The following is a 21,155-nucleotide window of genomic DNA, read 5'->3' on the forward strand; positions in this document are numbered from 1 at the left end:
ACCAAACTTAACTTTCTGCAGTACACCATGTTCTTCCACAATTCTTTGCCTTGGCTCACACTGTCCTTCTACCTCCATACCCTTCCCTTCCTCTTCACCCGGCAAACACCTACGATTCTTCCAAGGACCAGTAGACTGCAAGTTCCCTGAGTATAAACCATAGAGTTTTGTTCAGAGCTGTTGTATCTTCAGCGCCTAACATAGTAGGCACTCAATAATTAATAAATGGAAAAATGGAGGCTCAAAGAAACTTAAAGCATCTCTTAGCTGAGAGCATAGCAGCTCTGCTTCACTCTTTCTCAACATACACGTTTGGCTGGCTGCCCCCTTTTCTGTGCTCCCATGATACTGTGACTATTTCTACCATACATTTTTCACTTGTACTGTAATTCTCTGTGAATTGTATGAGGGCGAGGATATAAGATGTCATCCTTCAACCCCAGAACTTTCCACAGTGCTTGAGGCACGGCGGGGAGATAATAAATGTTTGCTGAATAACTGAAAGGGGATTTCAGAGCAGCCCGAGGATACACAAGCACGCGTCCCATCTTCGTACCCTCTGCGATCCTTGCGCCCGCGCCCGGCTCGGGTTTCCTCCTCCAAAGAGGCGGCCGCGGAGCCCTCCCTCGCAACTTCCCCCAGACGCAGCCCCTGTCTCCTCTGGCCAATTAAAGTCCAACTGCTGCCGCCGCTCCTTCGGTGGATCCCAAGCCCCCACTCGGGCTCGGGTTCAACTGTGTGGAGGGAGGCTGACGACAGAGCCGCGCCGGCGACGCGGCGGGAAGGCGGGAAGGCTGCTCCTCCGCTCCGCAGCCGCGCGAGGCGCGCCAAAGCCGGCCCAGCTGGGACTCCCACCTGCCCCGGGGCCACTGAAGCCGCGGTCAGCGCGCGTGCCGCCGGCGTCCGCACCTTCCCCGGGGCGAGCCCTGGGCCTGTCCCCGCCCCCTCCACCCGCCGCCTCCAACCCAGGCTCAGCCGCCCCTTTCTCGGGCTCCGGCCAGGGCCTGGGGTGTGCAGCCCAGACCAGTGTCCCGGTCCCCGGCTAGGAGCAGAGGCAGGGGCTGGGACTCCGGGGACACCGACCCACGGCCCTGCGGCCTCCGCCGCTGTCCTCGGCCCTCGCTCTCCAGACCCCCGCGTCCCGCCGGGTTCCCAGGGCGGCGGAGCGCGGGCCCGCGGCACAGAGCGCACTGACCTGGAAGTGCAGCGCCATCTTCCCAGGAGGCGGCGCCGGCCGGCCGGTCTGCACCCAGCGCCCGAGGGGAGGGAGCGGGGGCGGGCGCCGCGGAAGCCCCAGCCGCCCGCGGGGTCCCTGCGCCGCTCGCCAGCGCTCGCTCGCCCCTCACAGTCTCAGCCGCGCTCGGCGTCCGCATTCGAAGCGCTGGAGGGGCGGGACTGAGAGGGATGGGGCGGGGCTGGGAGGGATGGGGCGGGGCGACGGAGGCGGGGCGCGAGGCGGGGCCGATAGGGGCGTGTCCTCCGAGAATCTCAACCGCCCTTTGCGCCCAGGTTTCAACCGGCGCGTGTTGGTGGGTTATGACCTCTAACCTCTGCCCTTTGACACAACTACCACGACCCACCTGTCAGCCGTGGACCCTGGCTCGTAAGTCTTCCAAAGGCTCTCTTGACCCCTGACCCTCAAAATACAACTACTGCCCATGGCTCCCGACCCCTGCATCTCCAGAGATTTTCTTGTCTCCTAACAGCCGCGAACCACAGACACACACAAGCCGTAACCTTTGACTCCCACATGCCAGCTGTTGCCCTTGACCCCTGACTCCCAGGGCCCAAATTCCATTATTGCTTAACAACGTTTTTAACTTGATTTTGGTTAAAATTAAGCTGACCATGTCTACATGCTATTAAGTTGTAACATTCAAGCTTTACTTCTTATTCTTTGTCTGCATTTTGTTTAATATGAACTTATATTTTACACCAAATGATTCCATTGCAATGAGAATTTATTGGAACAGAAGTGGGTCAAAGTCACTGCTTTCTGATGTTCTTCGTTTTTTCTTCAAGTTCAACAGTTCCGTTTGGGAGCACTGTACTTTAGTATTTAAGAGGGAAACTCCCTTAAGCACTTCTTGTATTTGGGTCTGCTAAGAACAAAGTCTCTCAGCTTTTGTTAACATAAAATCATCTTAATTCACCTTCATTTTTTAAAGGATAGTTTTGCTGGGTATAGAATTTCACATTGGCTTTTTTTTTAATCTTTCAGCATTTTAAAAATGTCTTTTCATTGTCTTCTGGTTGTCATTGTTTCTATTGAGAAATCAGCCATAAGTCTAATTGTTGATCCTGTCTTTCACCCCCATCCTCAGCTACTTGAACATTTTTCTCTTTTTTTCTTTTTTCTTTTTTTTTTTTTGTCTTCAGCACTTTGTGCTTGATGTCACTAAGTGTGTGTGTGTGTGTGTGTGTGTGTGTGTGTGTGTGTGTTGTACTTATCCTGCTTGGGATTCATAAATCTCTTTAAGTGTGAATGTGTTTTTTTTCATCAAGTTTTGAAAAATCTTGGTCAGTATTTCTTTAAATGTTGCATCTGTCCCCTTCTCTCTCTCTCTCTTTTTTTTCTCTCTCTCTCTCCATTCTGGAACTTCAGTTACATGTATAACTTTTTGCTATATTCCTTATTTCTCTTCTGTATTTTTTATTTGCCTGCTGCCCATTCCATAGAAACTCTGTTCTACTGTGTCTGAGCTGCTATACATCCCCTCTATTGAATTCTTAGTTTTAGTTATGGTATTTTCAGTTCTAGAATTTTCATTTAGAAAGTTGAAATTTTCATGCTTCCTCCTTCTCTCCCATTTTAAAAACAGATTCCAAGGCTTTGATGAAATTCTTTATCTTTACTTTCTTAAACATTTTAACTGTATTATTTAAAGCCCTTATCTGTTAACACCAATATCTGAATCATCTGAGTCTTCCTGGGTTTTTGGTGCTTGGCCCTTTTTTTTCTTTTCTTTTTTTTTTTTTTTTTTTTTAGCATCCTTTTTTTTTTTTAGATTTCTTGTTGAATTCAAACGATGTAGAAGAAAATTCGTAGAGGCTCTGGATGATAGCAGGTTTCTCCAAAGAGGGCTAAGTTTTCTTGTTGTAGTAGGCAGACAACAGTACCACTGGATCATTGAGTTTTTTACATTCTGGTTAACTTCAGTTTTGACCTCACTCCTAGGCCATGGTCCTTACTAGGTCTTTCAACTAAAAGCCTAGAATGTGACTGGGCATGGTGGCTCATGCCTATAATCCCAGCACGTTGGAAAGCCAGAGAGGGTGGATCGCTTGAATCCAGGAGTTTGAGACCAAGCTGGGCAACATGGTGAAAACCCATCTCTATAAGAAATACAAAAAATTAGCTTGGTATAGTATCATGTGCCTGTAGTCCCAGCTACTCGGGAGGGTGAGGTGGGAAGACCACTTGAGCCCAGAAGCTAGAGGCTGCAGTGAGCCGTGATTGCACCACTGCACTCCAGGTCAGGCAACAGAGCAAGAATCTGTCTCAAAAAAACAAAAGCCTGGAATGTTTGCCAAGATCCTTCCACCTTGTGTGGCTTGAACTCTAGTCTCTGTCTCTCCAGCCGTGTGTAGCTGCTGAAATCTTTGTTGAGCTTTTTAGGTACTGTTGTTCTGCTGGATTTCTTAGAGTCTCTTCATGTGCATGTATATCTTAGGAACGGATACAAATTTGGGGACTCACATCTCTAAAGTTTCTTTCTTTCTAGAATTTTATCCCTCAAATCTCAGTTGCTCTTGTTCCCAACTCCAGTCTTTGCTCCTAGCCTATTGAGACTGCTGCTTTCTGTTTAGCTGTTACTCCTTGCTACCACTTGGAAAATGCCTTGGGGTGATGATGGGGAGGAGCAATGGGGAATCTAAGGTAAATTTGAATCTTACCTTTTGTGCTTTCCTTCTTTCAAGATTTGTGGCCACTTAAGTTCTGCCTTTTCTATTGCCTTTAGTTGTTAAAGATACTTATCTGTCGTGTGTGCGTGTGTGTGTGTGTGTGTGTGTGTGTGTGCATGATTGCTGATAATTCATATTTACTCATAATTTTGTATATATTTAATATATGTGATAGAATTGTCATACACACACACGTGTCCTATCTTTGTAATAGTTTTCAGTGGGAGGTCTAATCCAACATAAGATACTTTATTATTACAAGCCTGTTTGCAACTTCCATTCTTGACCCTTGGTTTTCATAGCTCATCCACTGTCCATAAATCTGCATTTCCACAACTGAATTCCTATAAATCTTAAAATTATTAATACCCTCCCCCTGCCATTTTTCACTCCTGTGTCCCAAAGTTCCTGATTCCCATAGTCATAACTTCCATTTCCATGTCTCAATACTTTCGATATCCAGTCTCAACTGTGATTCCCACATCCCAACATATCTAATGCCCACATCGCAAACACCCGTCATGATTTCTGACCTCTGTAAGATGTCTGCTGCACAATACCCCATTACTTTCACTGCCTGCTGCTTTTGCCTAACTTCTAAAACTCAACCACCTTTTAAAGCTATTGTTTTAAAATGGATTTATCACTTCAAATTTTAGGTCTTTGAGGGAGAAACAATTATTTGAGTTTTGAATCATTTAATTTTTTTCCCACTCCAGAATATTGTCACCAGAAATGTAGGGCTGTGAAAACAACAACAGAGGAGGCCAACTACTCTGTGGATTCACCAGGCAATTCTGGAGACGAGAAGACCACTGTTTTTTCCCTTTTAAATTTGAGTGGCTGCTTAAGATTTCTGTTTCCAGTCAACACTCTCTTCCATGAGTGTCTATCAACAAAATATGCATACAACTCCATCTCTTTTATGTCAGTTAATAAAATTTAAGATAGAATTATGTCACTACAACTATGAAAATTACCACAGACGATGCTCCAGGACATCAAATAATTCATTTCTATCACAAAACTCAATTAAAGAAAGGACATTTAGAACCCATTGGAATTATAAAATTATCTTCCTTTATGGAAACTAGCCTTCTAAAAAAGACAGGTGGATCTTTGATCTTTGCACTTTTCAAGATATTCAATTAACATTTGTAATTCCCATACCTTAGGAAATTCATCTAACATCTCTGAATTTTGAGTTGTTATTTCTAAGATCAGGATGACAGTAAGTCTGTAATTCAAATAATTTTCTGAACAGTAATGTGAGGTGAAGCAGGAGAGTACAGTGGTTAGGAAAACAGAGTCTAGATTTTGATGTCAGCTGCATCCCTTACCAGCTGGCAAACTTGAAGTCATTTCGTCGCTATGCTTTCATTTCCCCATCTGAGAAATGGACATGTAATAATACTTATCTCATAGGTTGCTGTGGTGATTAAATGAGTTGATATATGTAAAGTATTTAGAAGGTACTTGGTAAATAATGAGTGCTATATAAATAGAAATTATCAAGTACATTTATATTATTCTCTGAATATAATGTTTAAAATTATATTTTGATAGTGTGGGATTATAATTTTAATCCAACAGACTAAGTTACTCTGTGCTTTTTTAATTTGTAAATTGACCAAACTGGATATTTCCTCATTGCCCTACTCCCACCTCACCCAGCTTTCCTAGGCTGAAAAATTTCGAATGACTGTAACATTACCTACATTACCTTTCTGGATGAAACGGAAAGGCTGTTAATGTTAATATTTTTGTAAATTGTGAGACTGAAACTGAAATTCTATCAGTACTTAAAAAGTAAAATCTATGATCAATCATTTTAGTAACACTTTTAAACAAAGTACAGGAAACATTAGTGTACGAGTCCCTTAGCTTATTCTGTAACTGCAATTTTATTAAGTACATTTAGAAAGATTGCTTAATAACTCAGTAAGCTTTGGGAATCCAGCAGAGGGCAGGCAGGTGAGAGAAACAGGAGGAGAATGCATCCTCAAAATTCAAATTTACATTAAATCCTCCCAAAACACAACAGTTATATATTAATAAAATATTCACTCGTGTGTTTTCTTTCCTACTGGTTAATTTTTATTTTGTCAAGTCATTGACCTTAAACATAATTTATTTAAATATCCAGTGCAAAACCAGAGTACAATAACAAAAAATTCTTCTCCACTGTTGATATGAATACAAGTTATTTCATAATCTTGATTATTACATGTATACTAAAAATTATACCTACTTTTCTTTAGATAGTTTTACATTTTTAACATACTGGCAATAGTAAAAGTATACTGCTCTGTATTAATAATGCCAGTATTGGCTGGGCGCGGTGGCTCACGCCTGTAATCCCCAAACTTTGGGAAGCCGAGGCGGGTGGATCATGAGGTCAGGCATTCAAGACCAGCCTGGCAAACATAGTGAAACCCCGTCTCTACTAAAAATGCAAACAAAAATTAGCCAGGCATGGTGGCAGCACCTGTAATCCCAGCTACTCGGGAGGCTGAGGCCGGAGAATTGCTTGAACCTGGGAGGCTGAAGTTGCAGTGAGCTGAGATCACGCCACTGCACTCCAGCCTGGGCAACAGTATGAGACTCCGTCTCAAAATAATAATAATAATAATGACGCCCTATTTTGACAAGTAAAACTTAAATATTTCTCATTCTGTATATTGCCTTATTTGCATATTAGTGCTTCCATATAATACTAAGTAGTTTAAGGAATTGATTAGGTAAGCAAGATAGTAATATTATGTTAGTAAGTGTCCTTAAAGTTACTGCTAAGCAAGAATATGATAAAATATCACCTGACAGTCAATGCTATTGGACAAATAAAGCAGTACATCTTTTTGAAAAGCAATTTGGCAATATATATCAAGAACCTTAAAAATATACACCCTGGCCGGGTGCAGTGGCTGACACCTGTCATCCCAGCACTTTGGGAGGCTGAGGTGGGTGGATCACCTGAGATCAGGAGTTCAAGATCAGCCTGGCCAACAAGGCAAAACCCCGTCTCTACTAAAAATACAACAATTAGCTGGAAGTGGTGGCTGGCACCTGTAATCCCAGCTACTCAGGAGGCTGAGGCAGGAGAATCACTTGGACCTGAGAGGCGGAGGTTGCGGTGAGCTGAGACTGTGCCCCCGCACTTCAGCCTGGAAAACAGAGTGAGACTCCATCTCAATAATAATAAGAAGAAGTACATCCTCTCCACCCAACTTCTAGAAAGTAATCCTAAGAAATAATCTAAACTGCAAAAAAAAAAAAAAAAAAAAAATGAAGATATTTATTACAGCTGATTTATAATCGAGAAAAGCTGAAAAGGTTAAATGACAGTATAGCATATGGCAGAATTTTATATAGTCACTAAGAATTATGTTTATGTTGTGCTAAGTGAAATAAGCTAGGCACAGAAAGACAAACACCTCATGTTCTCACTCACCTGTGGAATCTAAAACTCACAGAAGCAGAGAGGAGAATGGTGGTTACAGAGTCTGGGGAATAAGGAAAATGGGGAGATTATGGCCAAAGGGTACAAAATCTCAGTTAGACAGGAGAAATAGGTTGAACAATGTAGTGAATATACTTAATAATAGTATATTGTACATTTCAAAATTGCTGAGAGTAACTTTCAAGTGTTCTCACTGCAAAAGATGATTCATATTTGAAGTGATGGATATGTTAGTTAGCTTGATTTAATTATTCCACATTGTGTTCATAAATCATAACATCACTTTGTACCCCATAAATATATACAACTGTAAATTGTCCATTTACAACAAAATTTTAGAAAGAATTATGCTTATGGACTGTTTTGTAAAAACACAAAAAGATGCCACATTACAAAGTTAAGTGCAAAAAGCAAAATGCAAAATTTGAGTCCAGTGAAAAAAGGTGTAGAAAAAAATTAATGGAACAGAAGACAAATAAATGTTAACATTGCTATCTTGTGAATGGTAATGTGGAATTAACAGGTGATTATTTTCTTCTTCATAATGTTTCTGTACTGTCAAGATTCCCTAAAATGTACATTATTCAGTTTTATAATAAGAGAAAAACTTATGGTGTAACGAAAAGTCAAATCTAAACAGATTGCCTTAATGCTCATTTAAAAAGTACTTATTGGCCAGGCGCGGTGGCTCACGCCTGTAATCCCAGCACTTTGGGAGGCCAAGGCGGGTGGATCACGAGGTCAGGAGATTGAGATCATCCTGGCCACTGTGAAACCCCATCTCTACCAAAAATACAAAAATTAGCTGGGCGTGGTGGCGCGTGCCTGTAATCCCAGCCACTCAGGAAGCTGAGTCAGGAGATTCGCTTGAAGCCAGGAGACAGAGGTTGCAGTGGGCCAAGATGGTGCCGCTACACTCCAGGCTGGCGGCAGACCAAGACTTCCTCTCAAAAAACAAAACAAAACAAAAAAATAGTACTGGCTAAAGAAACATTGATGGGAGGTGTGTAGAGGACAAGGCCAATCAGAAAAGGTGAATTTAAGCAGGTGTTGGTATTGCCACATTTTTTTTGTTTTGTTTTTTGTTTGTTTGTTTTGTTTTTGAGAACCTCGCTCTGTTGCCCAGTCTGGAGTGCAGCGGCACGATCTTGGCTCACTGCAACCTCCATCTTCCGGGTTGCCAACTTATCTCAGACAGAATCCTCTTACTGATTTTGCCAATGGTTCTGATCAAAAGCATTGGAATTTATGTGAAAAAAATGCTTTTGTAGTGGTGGAAAAAAAAATTGAAATTTGGTTAAGAATGGAATATTTACATAGTCTCACAGTAACACCTCGCAAAATACTTGTTCATTACAAAGCAAAATAAAGTAAATTTTCAATACAAAAGTCTGGCATATACAGCCATAACTGAGTGATTAATGTGGATACTATTAGTAATGGGACAAGTCTAAAGCATGTGCTATCTGATAGAATGCAGTAGAACACAGCACCACCTTGTCGACGGTCCAGCAAAAGATACACTTCCTGAATCTAATCATGAGGAGACACCAAACTAAAATTGAGAAACATTTTACAAAATAACTGGTCTATAGTGTTCACAGGTGTCAAGATGACAAGAGTCAAGGAAAGACTAAGGAACTGTCTCAGAATAATGAAACTAAAGAGACGTGATAAATGCAGTGCACAATTCTGAACTGAATTGTTTTCAATAAAGGACGTTTTGGGGATACTTGGGAAAACTTGAACGAGATCTGAGGATTAGAAAGCAGTAATATATCAATATTAATTTCCTAATTTCATGGTTGTATTGTAGTTATGCAAGATAATGCCGTTGTCTGTAGGAAATACACACTGATATTTTTGGAAATTATAGTCATCAGCTTAGCAAATTACTTTCCAGTGTAATTAGAACTTTTCTGTAAGTCTGTATAAGTTTGTGATTGTTTCCAAAAAGATAATTCTAGAACACAAAAAAATACTCCAGGACAATTGGCATAAATGAGATTGTTCTAGAAGACTGGATATTATCATCATTCAATTTAAAAGTAGGTTTAATAATTAAATACTTCTTCAAGAGCAAGCATATTTACCTGGTATCACACCAAGGTATTAATATGTTACCCAAAGTGGTAGTAAATCTTTGTTTTGGTGGAATGAAAGGATTTATCATCCATTATAGGGATTTATGAAACTGTCACTATTAGGTCTAATGGGGACCTTATTAGAATGTTTTATGAAGAATTTTACTTTCACATCTGAACTTGCATTCTGAATCCTCTTCATCCTAGCTAACCCAAGGAAAATTATCTAATCTCTGAGATCCTTAGGAATGTAATGCCAAGCACTCTGCAAGATCGTTTTAAACATCTGATACTATGCGAAAGTTTAAAGTGTACAGCACACAGTAGTTAATGTCATATTTTATTGACTCCAGATGCACAGCATCATTTTTCACATTTTAAGATTTCTGAGGTCAAGATGTACCTTACAATGGAAGGCCTTTTACAGTTGTGAACAGCCAGAGAGAGGCCAGAAGTACTAGTCACTGTCTACATGTTTGCAAAGTTGAATGTAAGTACTGGCAGCCTGGCTGGAAAACTACAACCCTTCTATGTTTCAGTCAACAAACACTTTCAGGTTCATTTGAGGAAGGAACATTCGTATTGGTTATAGAAATCTTTTTTTGGCCCCTTCTGGCAAGATCAAGAAAGTGCCATCCTAAGAACTTGCAGAATGAGAGTCAGTGGCTGTGGTGGAGCCTTCTTTTCAAAAAATGCTGTGTCCCAGGAGGACATTACTAATTGAAAACACATGGACACCAATAATTCTGAGTTGAAGTGATTTGGAAGATTCAAATTATATATGCAAAGAAGTTTTAGGGATCTCTTAACCAGTTAATTTCACTTCTGTTTTTTAATTATGTGTATACAAGATGAATAAAGGTGGCCAGGCGCGGTGGTTCACACCTGTAATCCCAGTACTTTGGGAGGCCGAAGCAGGTGGATCACCTGAGGTCAGGAGTTTGAGACCAGCCTGACCAACAAGGTGAAACCCTGTCTCTACTGAAAACACAAACATGAGCCAGCTACTTGGGAGGCTGAGACAGGAGAATCACTTGAATCTGGGAGGCGGAGGTTGCAGTGAGCCAAGATTGTACCACTGCACTCCAGCCTGGGAGACACAGTGAGACTCCATCTCAGGAAAAAAAAAATGTATAAAGGTAAAATACAGGTCTAAATAAGTGTAAATGATCTCTTTCAATAAGTACTTAGTAAGAATTCTAAGTTATGTTGATATAGTTCAACTGTCAGAGTTTTTCTTTATTCATGGTATATAAAATAATTAGGCTTATTACAATTGATATGTGCCTTAGATTTGAAGAAAATCAGTCAGTGGTAATTTTTATTATCCTTGAAATGGCATCACTTAAACAGTTGCTACACATAGACAATAATCTGCAAAAACATGCCGGGTCCCTAGGATCCGTTCCTTATTACGGCAGAATTCATTTGGAAAAAATATGTAACCTCTGAGAAACTGTCTTCACCTAGGAGAACTAAAGTCGTGCCCATCATGTCTGCATCATTAGGAATATACTTGAATTGCTGTTTAATATAGGAAAAAATGAAGATATACTCTAGGCACATGTTAGTAACATTCATCATTAATTAACTAATAGGGTCCCACTCTGTAGTTGTCTGAGAAGTCAAAATATTGGCCTCAGGGGGCCAGGAGAATCTGTGCAAATATGGATGTATTAATATAATCAAATTTTAGAGTGTTAAAGGAGACCATGGCTGGCTAATGCGTTGGCCATGTGACTAAGAAGGGACTTCATGACATGATAAAAACAACATGGAAGCACTCTGTGGACTGACGTATAGCTGGCCACTCTGTGTAGTAATATCGAAATCTCCTCTGAAGGGATCCACTGACAAAGTGATGATAGAATCCATCTGGACAGTGGTTTTTATTTCTGTATGGTTTACCACAACCAGCATATTTGAGGTTGGGGAAGAATGTATGGCATTTCCAAAGTCCCCATTTGAAACCAGATCATTTGAATTTAGGCTAAAGCAGAGGCACGTCGCCAAGGGGTTACCATTGGTCTGACACCTTCAGCAAGGACCCAGCATTGGTCATTTTACATTTGCCTAGCACTGGACATTTCCTGTGTGGGACCTCTTGGACTACCTTACCTGCAAACGATCTGATATTGACTGTTTTACAAAAGAAATACCTGAATTTTGAAAATGGGCCAGACGAAGGCATATCTTAAATGAGCTATCCTAGCCAAGATTTTCACCCCGCTGTTTCCATTGATCCACACCCCTCCCCACACACAATTTGGACAATCTCTTTAAAAACTGGATGACTTATGCCATTTTACATCTGTCTCTGCTGCCATGTTGACTGTAGATGAAGCAACCTTAGTCATTTCACAAACTGGTTAATCTTCCAGTCATTTGCTGAGGGTGGGCTGTGGGCAGCATTTTACAAATATCCAATTGCAAATCATTTTATTGATTCTTAGAGTATTTAAAGATTGCATTGTTAAGCTATTTGTGAAATAGAGGATTAAACTCATTTAAAATGTTAATCTTCAGTGCATGAATCATGCATTCAGCCTGTTTTAGTTCTTCCATAATGCTCATCAGAAAGTTTAGCATAGAAAAGTACTTACAGGACCACTGAATTATTCTTGTCAACTAAAGTGATATGTAGTCATCATGTGGGTAAGACAGGCTCTTAAATTGGGTGAATACTATTAAAAAACTAGATCCTATTTTGTCTGGAAAGAATAATAATGTTTAACATTTTGATAGGAAACCTCTACCTCAACTTCCTAAAAAAACTATCGTAAGTATATAAGTAAATACACATATTTTATGTGAAATGTCTATACTCATATAAATGTGTTTCCTTTCTTATAGTCGACAGGTTCATATTCTCCCTCTTCTTCAATATAGTCTTGAAATCTTTTTTTTTTTTTTTTTTTTTTGCTTTTTGAGATGGAGTCTCACTTTGCTGCCCAGGCTGGAGTGCAGTGGCACAATCTCAGCTCACTGCAACCTCCACCTCACTGGTTCAAGCGATTCTCCTGCCTCAGCCTCCCTAGTAGCTGGGATTACAGACACCTGCCACCATGGCCAGTTAATTTTTTGTATTTTTAGTAAAGATGGGGTTTCACCATGTTGGTCAAGCTGGTCTTGAACTCCTGACCTTGGCCTCCCAAAGTGCTGGGTTTACAGGCGTGAGTCACCACGCCTGGCCTGTTCAATATCGTCTTCATAATCTTTATTATTATTTGTGACTCAGTTCCATGCAGGAACTTGATATGTGAATGAAGAGCCTATGCATCCAATAGATTAGAGGTGACATAAGTGAAAAATAGAATATACTTTATAATGTGCTACACTTAGAGGTTTACTTTCAGGCCAACAGTTATGAAACAGTGCTACCCCACTATTTCCTTACCCCTTGTTGTGGATTGAGCGTTTGTGTTCCTCCAAAATTCGTATGTTAAAGCCCTAACCCTCAAGTGGCTGTGTTTGGAGATAGGACTTGTGAGGAGGTGATAAGGGTTAAATAAAGTGGGTCCTAATCTAGTACAGCTGGTGCCCTTACAAAATGAGGAAGAGATAGTAGATGTCTCTCTTTCCACCATGTGAGGACACAGTGAGATGGTAGCCATCTGCAAGTCAGGAAGAGCACCCTCACCAGAAATCAAACACTGCTGGACCTTGATCTTGAATGTTCCAGCATCCAGAACTGTGAAAAAAATGAATTTCTGTGGTTTAAGCCACAGAGTCTGTGGTATTTTGTTATGGCAGCCCAAGCAGACTAAGGCACTCCTATTTGGCCTTTCCTCCCCCAGTACACACATCCCTATAAATGTACTGGTATTTATCAAGCCCCAGATTAAACTAGACCTGTGCCATGTTTGGATTACTTTATATTATTACTGGGTGTCTTAAAGTGTTTGAGTTCAATATTCCCTAGACAAATCACATTGTGTACCTTTATTTAATATACAAAGAACCTAAGAGCAAAGAAATGTGTGTTCTTTTTTTTTTTTTTTTTTTTTTTTTTTGAGACGGAGTCTGGCTCTGCCGCCCAGGCTGGAGTGCAGTGGCCGGATCTCAGCTCACTGCAAGCTCCGCCTCCCGGGTTCACGCCATTCTCCTGCCTCAGCCTTCCGAGTAGCTGGGACTACAGGCGCCCGCCACCTCGCCCAGCTAGTTTTTTGTATTTTTTAGTAGAGACGAGGTTTCACCGGGTTAGCCAGGATGGTCTCGATCTCCTGACCTTGTGATCCGCCCATCTCGGCCTCCCAAAGTGCTGGGATTACAGGCTTGAGCCACCGCGCCCGGCCAGAAATTTGTGTTCTTAAGTGGCCAAGTTTTACTCTGACTTTTCAGTTCTAGAATCTATGAAGACTATTTCAAATTATTCACAAACTATCTTGGTTAATTCTAAGTTGCCGTTCAGTCTTGTATTAGAATGGCAATATCCATTAGCTAACATTTGAATCTCTATTCTCTGTAAGTCATTCCACTATATATTTGGGCAACACAGAGTTTAAGACCATCTTTGCTTTTAAGAGACTTCTAATGCAATGAAGAAACAAATCATAAACTGTTAGAGGCTCAATTTTGCATTCAGATATGAGGAAAATAATAACAACAACAACAAAAAAGACATCACAAAGTCACAATCATGCCGAATGAAAGGTCACAAATGTGGAGTATTAGCATTCCTGAATGGAAGCGTGAATACATGCTAAGGTAAATATTTCACAGTATTCTTAAAGAAGGGAGAAGATATGGATCACATCATTCAAAGGACTGGGGTGAATCAGTTTGGTTTGTAGAGAGGACTTGGGAAGGTAAATAGTTGATAGAAACTTGACGAGGTTGGCTAAAGCAAGGTAATGGAGGAACATCAAAACCAGCCCGGGGTCTGTGGACTGTTCTTCTGCAGGTAATGGGAGAGAACAGGATGGAAATGAAGTCAAAAGATGACTGTGGTTATAATATTCAGGACAAAGTGCAGGGGAAGACCCAGAAGGTAGGTACCCCCACTAAGGGGCTTTTGTAAGAACTGAAAGAAAGGATCAGGTGCAAAAGACAGCAGAGTGTAAGTTAAAGAAAGATCATACAGAAAGGTGGATGCCATTTGCTCTTTAAATATTAGCTTTTAAAAGATGAAAGTAGTATTCCCATGGTATATATATACCACAGTTTCTTTATCCACTCATTGATTGATTAGCATTTGTGTTGGTTCCACGTTTTTGCAATTGCAAATTGTGCTGCTATAAACATGCATGTGTATCTTTTTTATATAATGACTTCTTTTCCTCTGGGTAGATGCCCAGTAGTGGAATTGCCAGATCAAATGGTAGTCGAATGAATTAATGGCATTCACAGCAAACTGGATGACATTGGAGGCACTTATTCTAAGTGAAGTAACTCAGGAATGGAAAACCAAACGTTGTATGTTCTCACTCATATTTGGGAGCTACGCTATAGGATGCAAAGGCATAAGAAAGACACGTTGGACTTTGAGGACTCATGGGGAAAGGGTGGGGAGGGAGTGAGGGATAAAAGACCACAAACTGGGTGCAGTGGATAATGCTTGGGTGATGAGTGCACCAAAATCTCACAAATCACCACCGAAGAACTTACTCATGTAACCAAACACCACCTGTTCTCCAGTAACCTATGGAAATATAAAAATTTAATAAAATTTTTAAAAGACAAAAGTAATCAACTTTCATTATACAAGTTTAGAGTATTTATTAAAAATTAGCATTGAATTAAAAGTGTAAATAGCTATTATTATCCCTTCTCATGCTGTATAGGGGTAACTACATTTAAAAGTATAGCAAGATCTTTCCACCATTTTTCCTGTTTTTGCCTCAATTTGAAGTAAAAAGCTACTTACCAGCCTTACATATGTGTAGGCTATCCCATATTCGTCTTTGGTGTGGCAAGCATCAACACATTCATCTGTTTTCCTGGTTCGTTAAATTCGCAGTCATCACATCAGATCATATTTCAGAGGTCCACCTCTAATCTGTTAGAAAAATTTTCTTTCAGGAGTTATTTATTCATTTATGCATAACTTCCTACAATGGACATTTTAAACATATATAAAAGAAGAGAGGGCCAGATGCGGTGGCTCACACCTATAATCCCAGCACTTTGGGAGGCTGAGGCTGGCAGATTACCTGAGGTCAGGAGTTCAAAACCAGCCTGACCAACAAACAGAAACCCTATCTCTACTAAACTTACAAAATTAGCCAGGCGTAGTGGTGCATGACTGTAATCCCAGCTACTTGGGAGTCTGAGGCAGGAGAATCACTTGAACCTGGGAGGCAGAGGTTGCGGTGAGCTGAGATCATGCCATGGCACTCCAGCCTGGGTAGCAAGAGTGAAACTCTGTTTCAAAAAAAATAAAAAAGAACAGATTAGCATAATAATGAATGCTCCTATACCGTCACCCACAATATACATAGGCCAGCCTTTTTTCATCTCTTATTCTTTCCTTAGGATCTGTCTCTCTACCCGCTACTAGCTTATTGTAAAGCAGTTCCTAGATATTATACTTTAGGATGGGTCTCTGTGAGATAAAGATTCTTTTTTAAAAAAAACATAAACATAATTGTAGTATAGCTCTTAACATTTTTTAACAGTTCCTTAATATCATCCAACGGCCAGTCACTATTCACATTGATTCAATTAGTTCACATATATCTTTATATATAATTATTTGAATCCAGATCCAAAGAAGGGCCAACATTGCATTTGGTTGGTATGATTTTTTCTTTTTCTTTTTTCTATTTTGAGACAGGGTCTGGGTCTATTGCCGAGGCTGAAGTGCAGCGGCACAATCATGGCTCGGCTCACTGCAACCTCTGCCTCCTGGGCTCAAGCAATCCTCCCAACTCAGCCTCCCGAGTAGCTGGAACTGCAGACGTGTGCCACCATGCTAGCTAATTTTTGTAGTTTTTGTAGAGACAAGTTCTCACCATGTTGCCCAGGACTGGTCTCCAACACCTAAGCTCAAGGGATCCTCCTGCCTCAGCCTCCCAGAGTGCTAGGATTACAGGCAAGAGCCACCACACCAGGCTGATATAATTTTCAAGTCCCTTTTAATGTATACTAGTTTGCTTCCTGCTTTTACTTCTCTTGCCATTAGTTTATTGAAGAAAGCAACTTATTTGTCCTGTCAAGTATCCTGCATTTTGAATTTGGCTGATTACATCCCTGTGGTATCATTTCACATGTTTCTCTAGCCCTGTGTTAGTATTTTTAGGAATACCTAAGTTTTAAACTTATTTGATTTATTACAATCCATGCTAGCCATTATGTTCTCTGATGTTTGCATTGTGTTTCTTTGGCCAGTGGGAATCCCATCGAGTTGGTTACTGTGTCCTGTTGAGGAGGTGCCAGTGGAATGGTAATGCCCTTACTTTTTGGTGTGACAAGATGTTCAGACTCAATCTGTGCATTTGCTGCCTCAGACCTGGAATCAGCCGTTTCTCTAAGGAGCCTCCTTTCCTCTTAGTGGAAAATTATATTGCAAAACCATAATCTGGGTGCTGCAAGTGCTCTTGACTACAGGGCTGGCCATAACTTCTAGGCCTTTTCATTGCTCAGAGCTGGAAAATGGTTTTGTTTTGTTTCAAAAATAAAATTACATCCCAGATTTAAACTGATGTTTTCAATTCAAATTTAAGGTTACAGATTTTTCACTTATCTTCTTTCTCTTATATTTGTACTTCTTTTCTTTGATGCTAAAAATCTATCTTGGTTTCTAATGACACTAACATAATTACTATTTGACTTACCGTACGATATATATTTATTTGTTTTAAAACTGTAATTCTGGTAATTTTACTAACAGATAAATGATCACACCGTCCCTAAGGAATACCATAGACAAATCCGGAGTATGGAGTATTCTGTATGAACAAAGCACCTGGTTTCTGCCATAAACCAATGACATAAAAAACAAGGATGAGGGAGAGTACTTTTCTAGATTAAAGGGACTTGAGAAACCTAGTGACCAACTATGACATGTGAACTGTTTGAAGTCTAATTCAGAAAACCAACTGTAAAAAGAAAATTTTTCAAAGAAAATTGGGGTGTGATTACGGACAGGCTGATAGATGATGCCGAGAAAATATCACTAATTTTTTAGGTATGATAAAGGCATTTTGTTTATGTAAGAAAGTGCAATACATTCCATAGAGACATACTGAGCCATGCAGGGTGACACAGGAGGAAATCTGGAGATTGCTTTAAGATATTTTGGCAAAGAAAAAAGTAAAACAAAAAAGGATGGATGAATAAATGTGGCAAACCATTGATAATTATTGAATCTGGGTGGTGGGTATAGATGGCTTCATTATACTGCTTTTTCTACTTTTGAGGATGCTTGAAACTTCTTATAGTATAGTTTGAAGTCATGTTACAATAACCAAAACAGCATGGTACTGGTACCAAAACAGAGATATAGACCAATGGAACAGCACAGAGCCCTCAGAAATAGTATCACACATCTGCAACCATCTGATCTTTGACAAACCTGACAAAAACAAGAAATGGGGAAAGGATTCCCTATTTAATAAATGGTGCTGGGAAAACTGGCTAGCCATATGTAGAAAGCTGAAACTGGATCCCTTCCTTACACCTTATACAAAAATTAATTCAAGAGGGATTAAAGACTTAAATGTTAGATGTAAAACCATAAAAACTCTGGAAGAAAACCTAGGCAATACCATTGAGGACATAGGCATGGGCAAGGACTTCATGTCCAAAACACCAAAAGCGATGGCAACAAAGGCCAAAATTGACAAATGGGATCTAATTAAACTAAAGAGCTTCTGCACAGCAAAAGAAACTACCATCAGGGTGAACAGGCAACCTACAGAATGGGAGAAAATTTTTGCAATCTACCCATCTGACAAAGGGCTAATATCCAGAATCTACAAAGAACTCAAACAAATTTACAAGAAAGAACAACCAACCCCATCAAAAAGTGGGCAAAGGATATGAACAGACACTTCTCAAAAGAAGACATTTATGCCAACAGACACATGAAAAAAAGCTCATCATCACTGGCCATGAGATAAATGCAAATCAAGACCACAATGAGATACCATCTCACATCTGTTAGAATAGTGATCATTAAAAAGCCAGGAAACAACAGGTGCTGGAGAGGATGTGGAGAAATACGAACACTTTTATACTGTTGGCGGGACTGTAAACTAGTTCAACCATTGTGGAAGACAGTGTGGTGATTCCTCAAGGATCTAGAACTAGAAATACCATATGACCCAGCCATCCCATTACTGGGTATATACCCAAAAGTTATAAATCATGCTTCTACAAAGACACATGCACACGTATGTTTATTGCAGCACTATTCACAATAGCAAAGACTTAGAACCAACCCAAATGTCCATCAGTGACAGACTGGATTAAGAAAATGTGGCACATATGCACCATGGAATACTATGCAGCCTTAAAAAAAGATGAGTTCATGTCCTTTGTAGGGACATGGATGAAGCTGGAAAACATCATTCTCAGCAAACTATCCCAAGGACAAAAAACCAGACACCACATTTTCTCACTCATAGGTGAGAATTGAACAATGAGAACACTTGGACACAGGAAGGGGAACATCACACACCGGGGCCTGTCTTGGGGTGGGGGAAGTGGGGAGGGATAGCATTAGGAGATATACCTAATGTAAATGACTAGTTAGTGGGTGCAGCACACCAACATGGCACATGTATACATATGTAACAAACCTGCATGTTGTGCACATGTATCCTAGAACTTAAAGTATAATGAAAAAAAAATGGGTAGAACAATCTGACAAAAAAAAAAAAAAAGAGGAAACTTCTTTTAATAAAAATAAATAGTCTTTCTATGACTTCATGGCTCAGTGTGAAAAATCCAACCTCTGGACCCTATTGAATCTTCTTATCCAGTTCAATCCTACTTTTCCAGGTTTACCTGTGAATGCTGTCACTCATGCACACTGCACAGCTGTAGTGAATGACCTGTGTAACATGACTGTCCTTGCTGCTTTGCTTACACTGTTTCCTCTACATACGGGTCGTCTCCACCCATTATTCCGAGAAGAATCCCCCAAGAGAGATGGTTAAAAACACTGATTATAGTAATTACTATTAATTGAGTGTTTACACTTGGCAATGGAATGCACTGGGTAATGATTCATATTCCTTTTTTTTTTTTCTTTTGAGATAGTGTCTTGCTCTGTCACCCAAGCTGGAGTGCAGTGGTGCAGTCTCAGCTCACTGCAACCTCCACCTCCCAGGCTCAAGCAATTCTTGTGCCTCAGCATCCCAAGTAGCTGGGACTACAGGCATGTGCCACCATGCCCAGTTAATCTTTTTTGTATTTTTTATTAGAGACGGGGTTTCGCCATGTTGGTCAGGCTGGTGTCAAACTCCTGGCCTCAAGTGATCTGCCCACCTTGGCCTCCCACAGTGATGGGATTACAGGGGTAAGCCCCCACACCCGTCCAATATTCATTTTTAAACAATCCTGAGATATACCTGAGAAAAAGAGGAAACCAGATCAAAGAGGTGAAGTAATTTGCTCATAGTGCAATTCATTCTGAGGCATACTACGACTTTTGTTTGTTTGTTTGTTTAACTGTATCAGTGGTTGTCAAATTTTAGAGTGGCATGAGGTCATCTGGAACAATTATTTTCACATGCAGATTCATGAGGCGCACCTCCTAAACTTGACTTTTTTCAGCTGCACTTGAGCCCTGAAGCTGATCGTTTCACTAGGGTGTTGAGAAGGTGCTGCGACTTGTGGTCTTTAAGCTGCACTTTGAGAAACACTGCACTACAGCATGCTGTAAACCTCCTTTCATCCTTTCTGTCACCACCTGCAGACCCCTAGGTCCTATTAATGAGATCATATATATGAAATGATTTTGTATATCTTCTATCACCTTGAATATGGAAGGCATTATATTGCCTGACATGGTTACAATGGAAACATCTTAATATTTCAAAGGTGGATTACAAAATGCGATCTGGGAAAGAGAATTCATTAATGTCATCAACAAATATATATTGAGTGCCTGTGTGTTTTGTGCCAAAGATTCATGTACCTGAATTGAAATGCACCTATCATCATTGGGAAGGAATGTTTTATCTGCCTTTGTCTTCCACTCCAGATGTTTTATGGGGTAGGCTGAATTTTCACAAGCAAAAATGACATTAAGTATTTTCAGGAGGCAAAGAAATAACAAAAATGACATTATTTCCAGTGAAATTCTCTGTATTTTCAGGAGGCAAAGGAATAACAGAAGCTACAAAAAAAGTGAGAAATTTGTGTCAAAAATGGCTCCCATACAGTTTGGAGGCTCCTCAAAAAACTAAAAATAGAGCTCCCATATGGTCCAGCAATCCCACTGCTGGGTATATACCCAAAAGAAAGGAAATCAGTATACCTAAGAGATATCTGCACCCCCATGTTTATTGCAGAGCTGTTCACAATAGCCAACATTTGGAAGCAACCTAAGTGGTCATCAACAGATGAATGGATAAAGAAAATGTAAGACATGCACACAATGGAGTACTATTCAAACACAAAAAGAATAAGATCCTGTCATTTCCAATAACATGGATGAAACTGGAGATCATTGTGTTAAGTGAAATAAGCCAGGCACAGAAAGACAAACATCACATGTTCTCACTTATCTGTGAGATCTAAAATCAAAACAATTG

At 40.3% G+C, this 21,155-nt stretch overlaps 1 protein-coding gene across 2 annotated transcripts in view; it reads right to left on the minus strand.

The window, feature by feature from the left end:
• The window catches only part of RANBP17 (RAN binding protein 17), a 425,055-nt gene extending 423,679 nt beyond the window's left edge, over nucleotides 1-1,376 (minus strand). For both annotated transcript variants that reach the window (XM_073010527.1, XM_008015284.3), the window contains exon 1: nucleotides 1,196-1,376. In XM_073010527.1, coding sequence (XP_072866628.1) covers nucleotides 1,196-1,213 — 18 coding nt within the window. In that variant the 5' untranslated portion in view covers nucleotides 1,214-1,376. The remainder of the gene's footprint in view (nucleotides 1-1,195) is intronic.
• Nucleotides 1,377-21,155: the final 19,779 nt, after the last annotated feature.

Source organism: Chlorocebus sabaeus, chromosome 23, assembly GCF_047675955.1.
Source record: "Chlorocebus sabaeus isolate Y175 chromosome 23, mChlSab1.0.hap1, whole genome shotgun sequence".
Taxonomy (NCBI): Eukaryota; Metazoa; Chordata; class Mammalia; order Primates; family Cercopithecidae; genus Chlorocebus; species Chlorocebus sabaeus.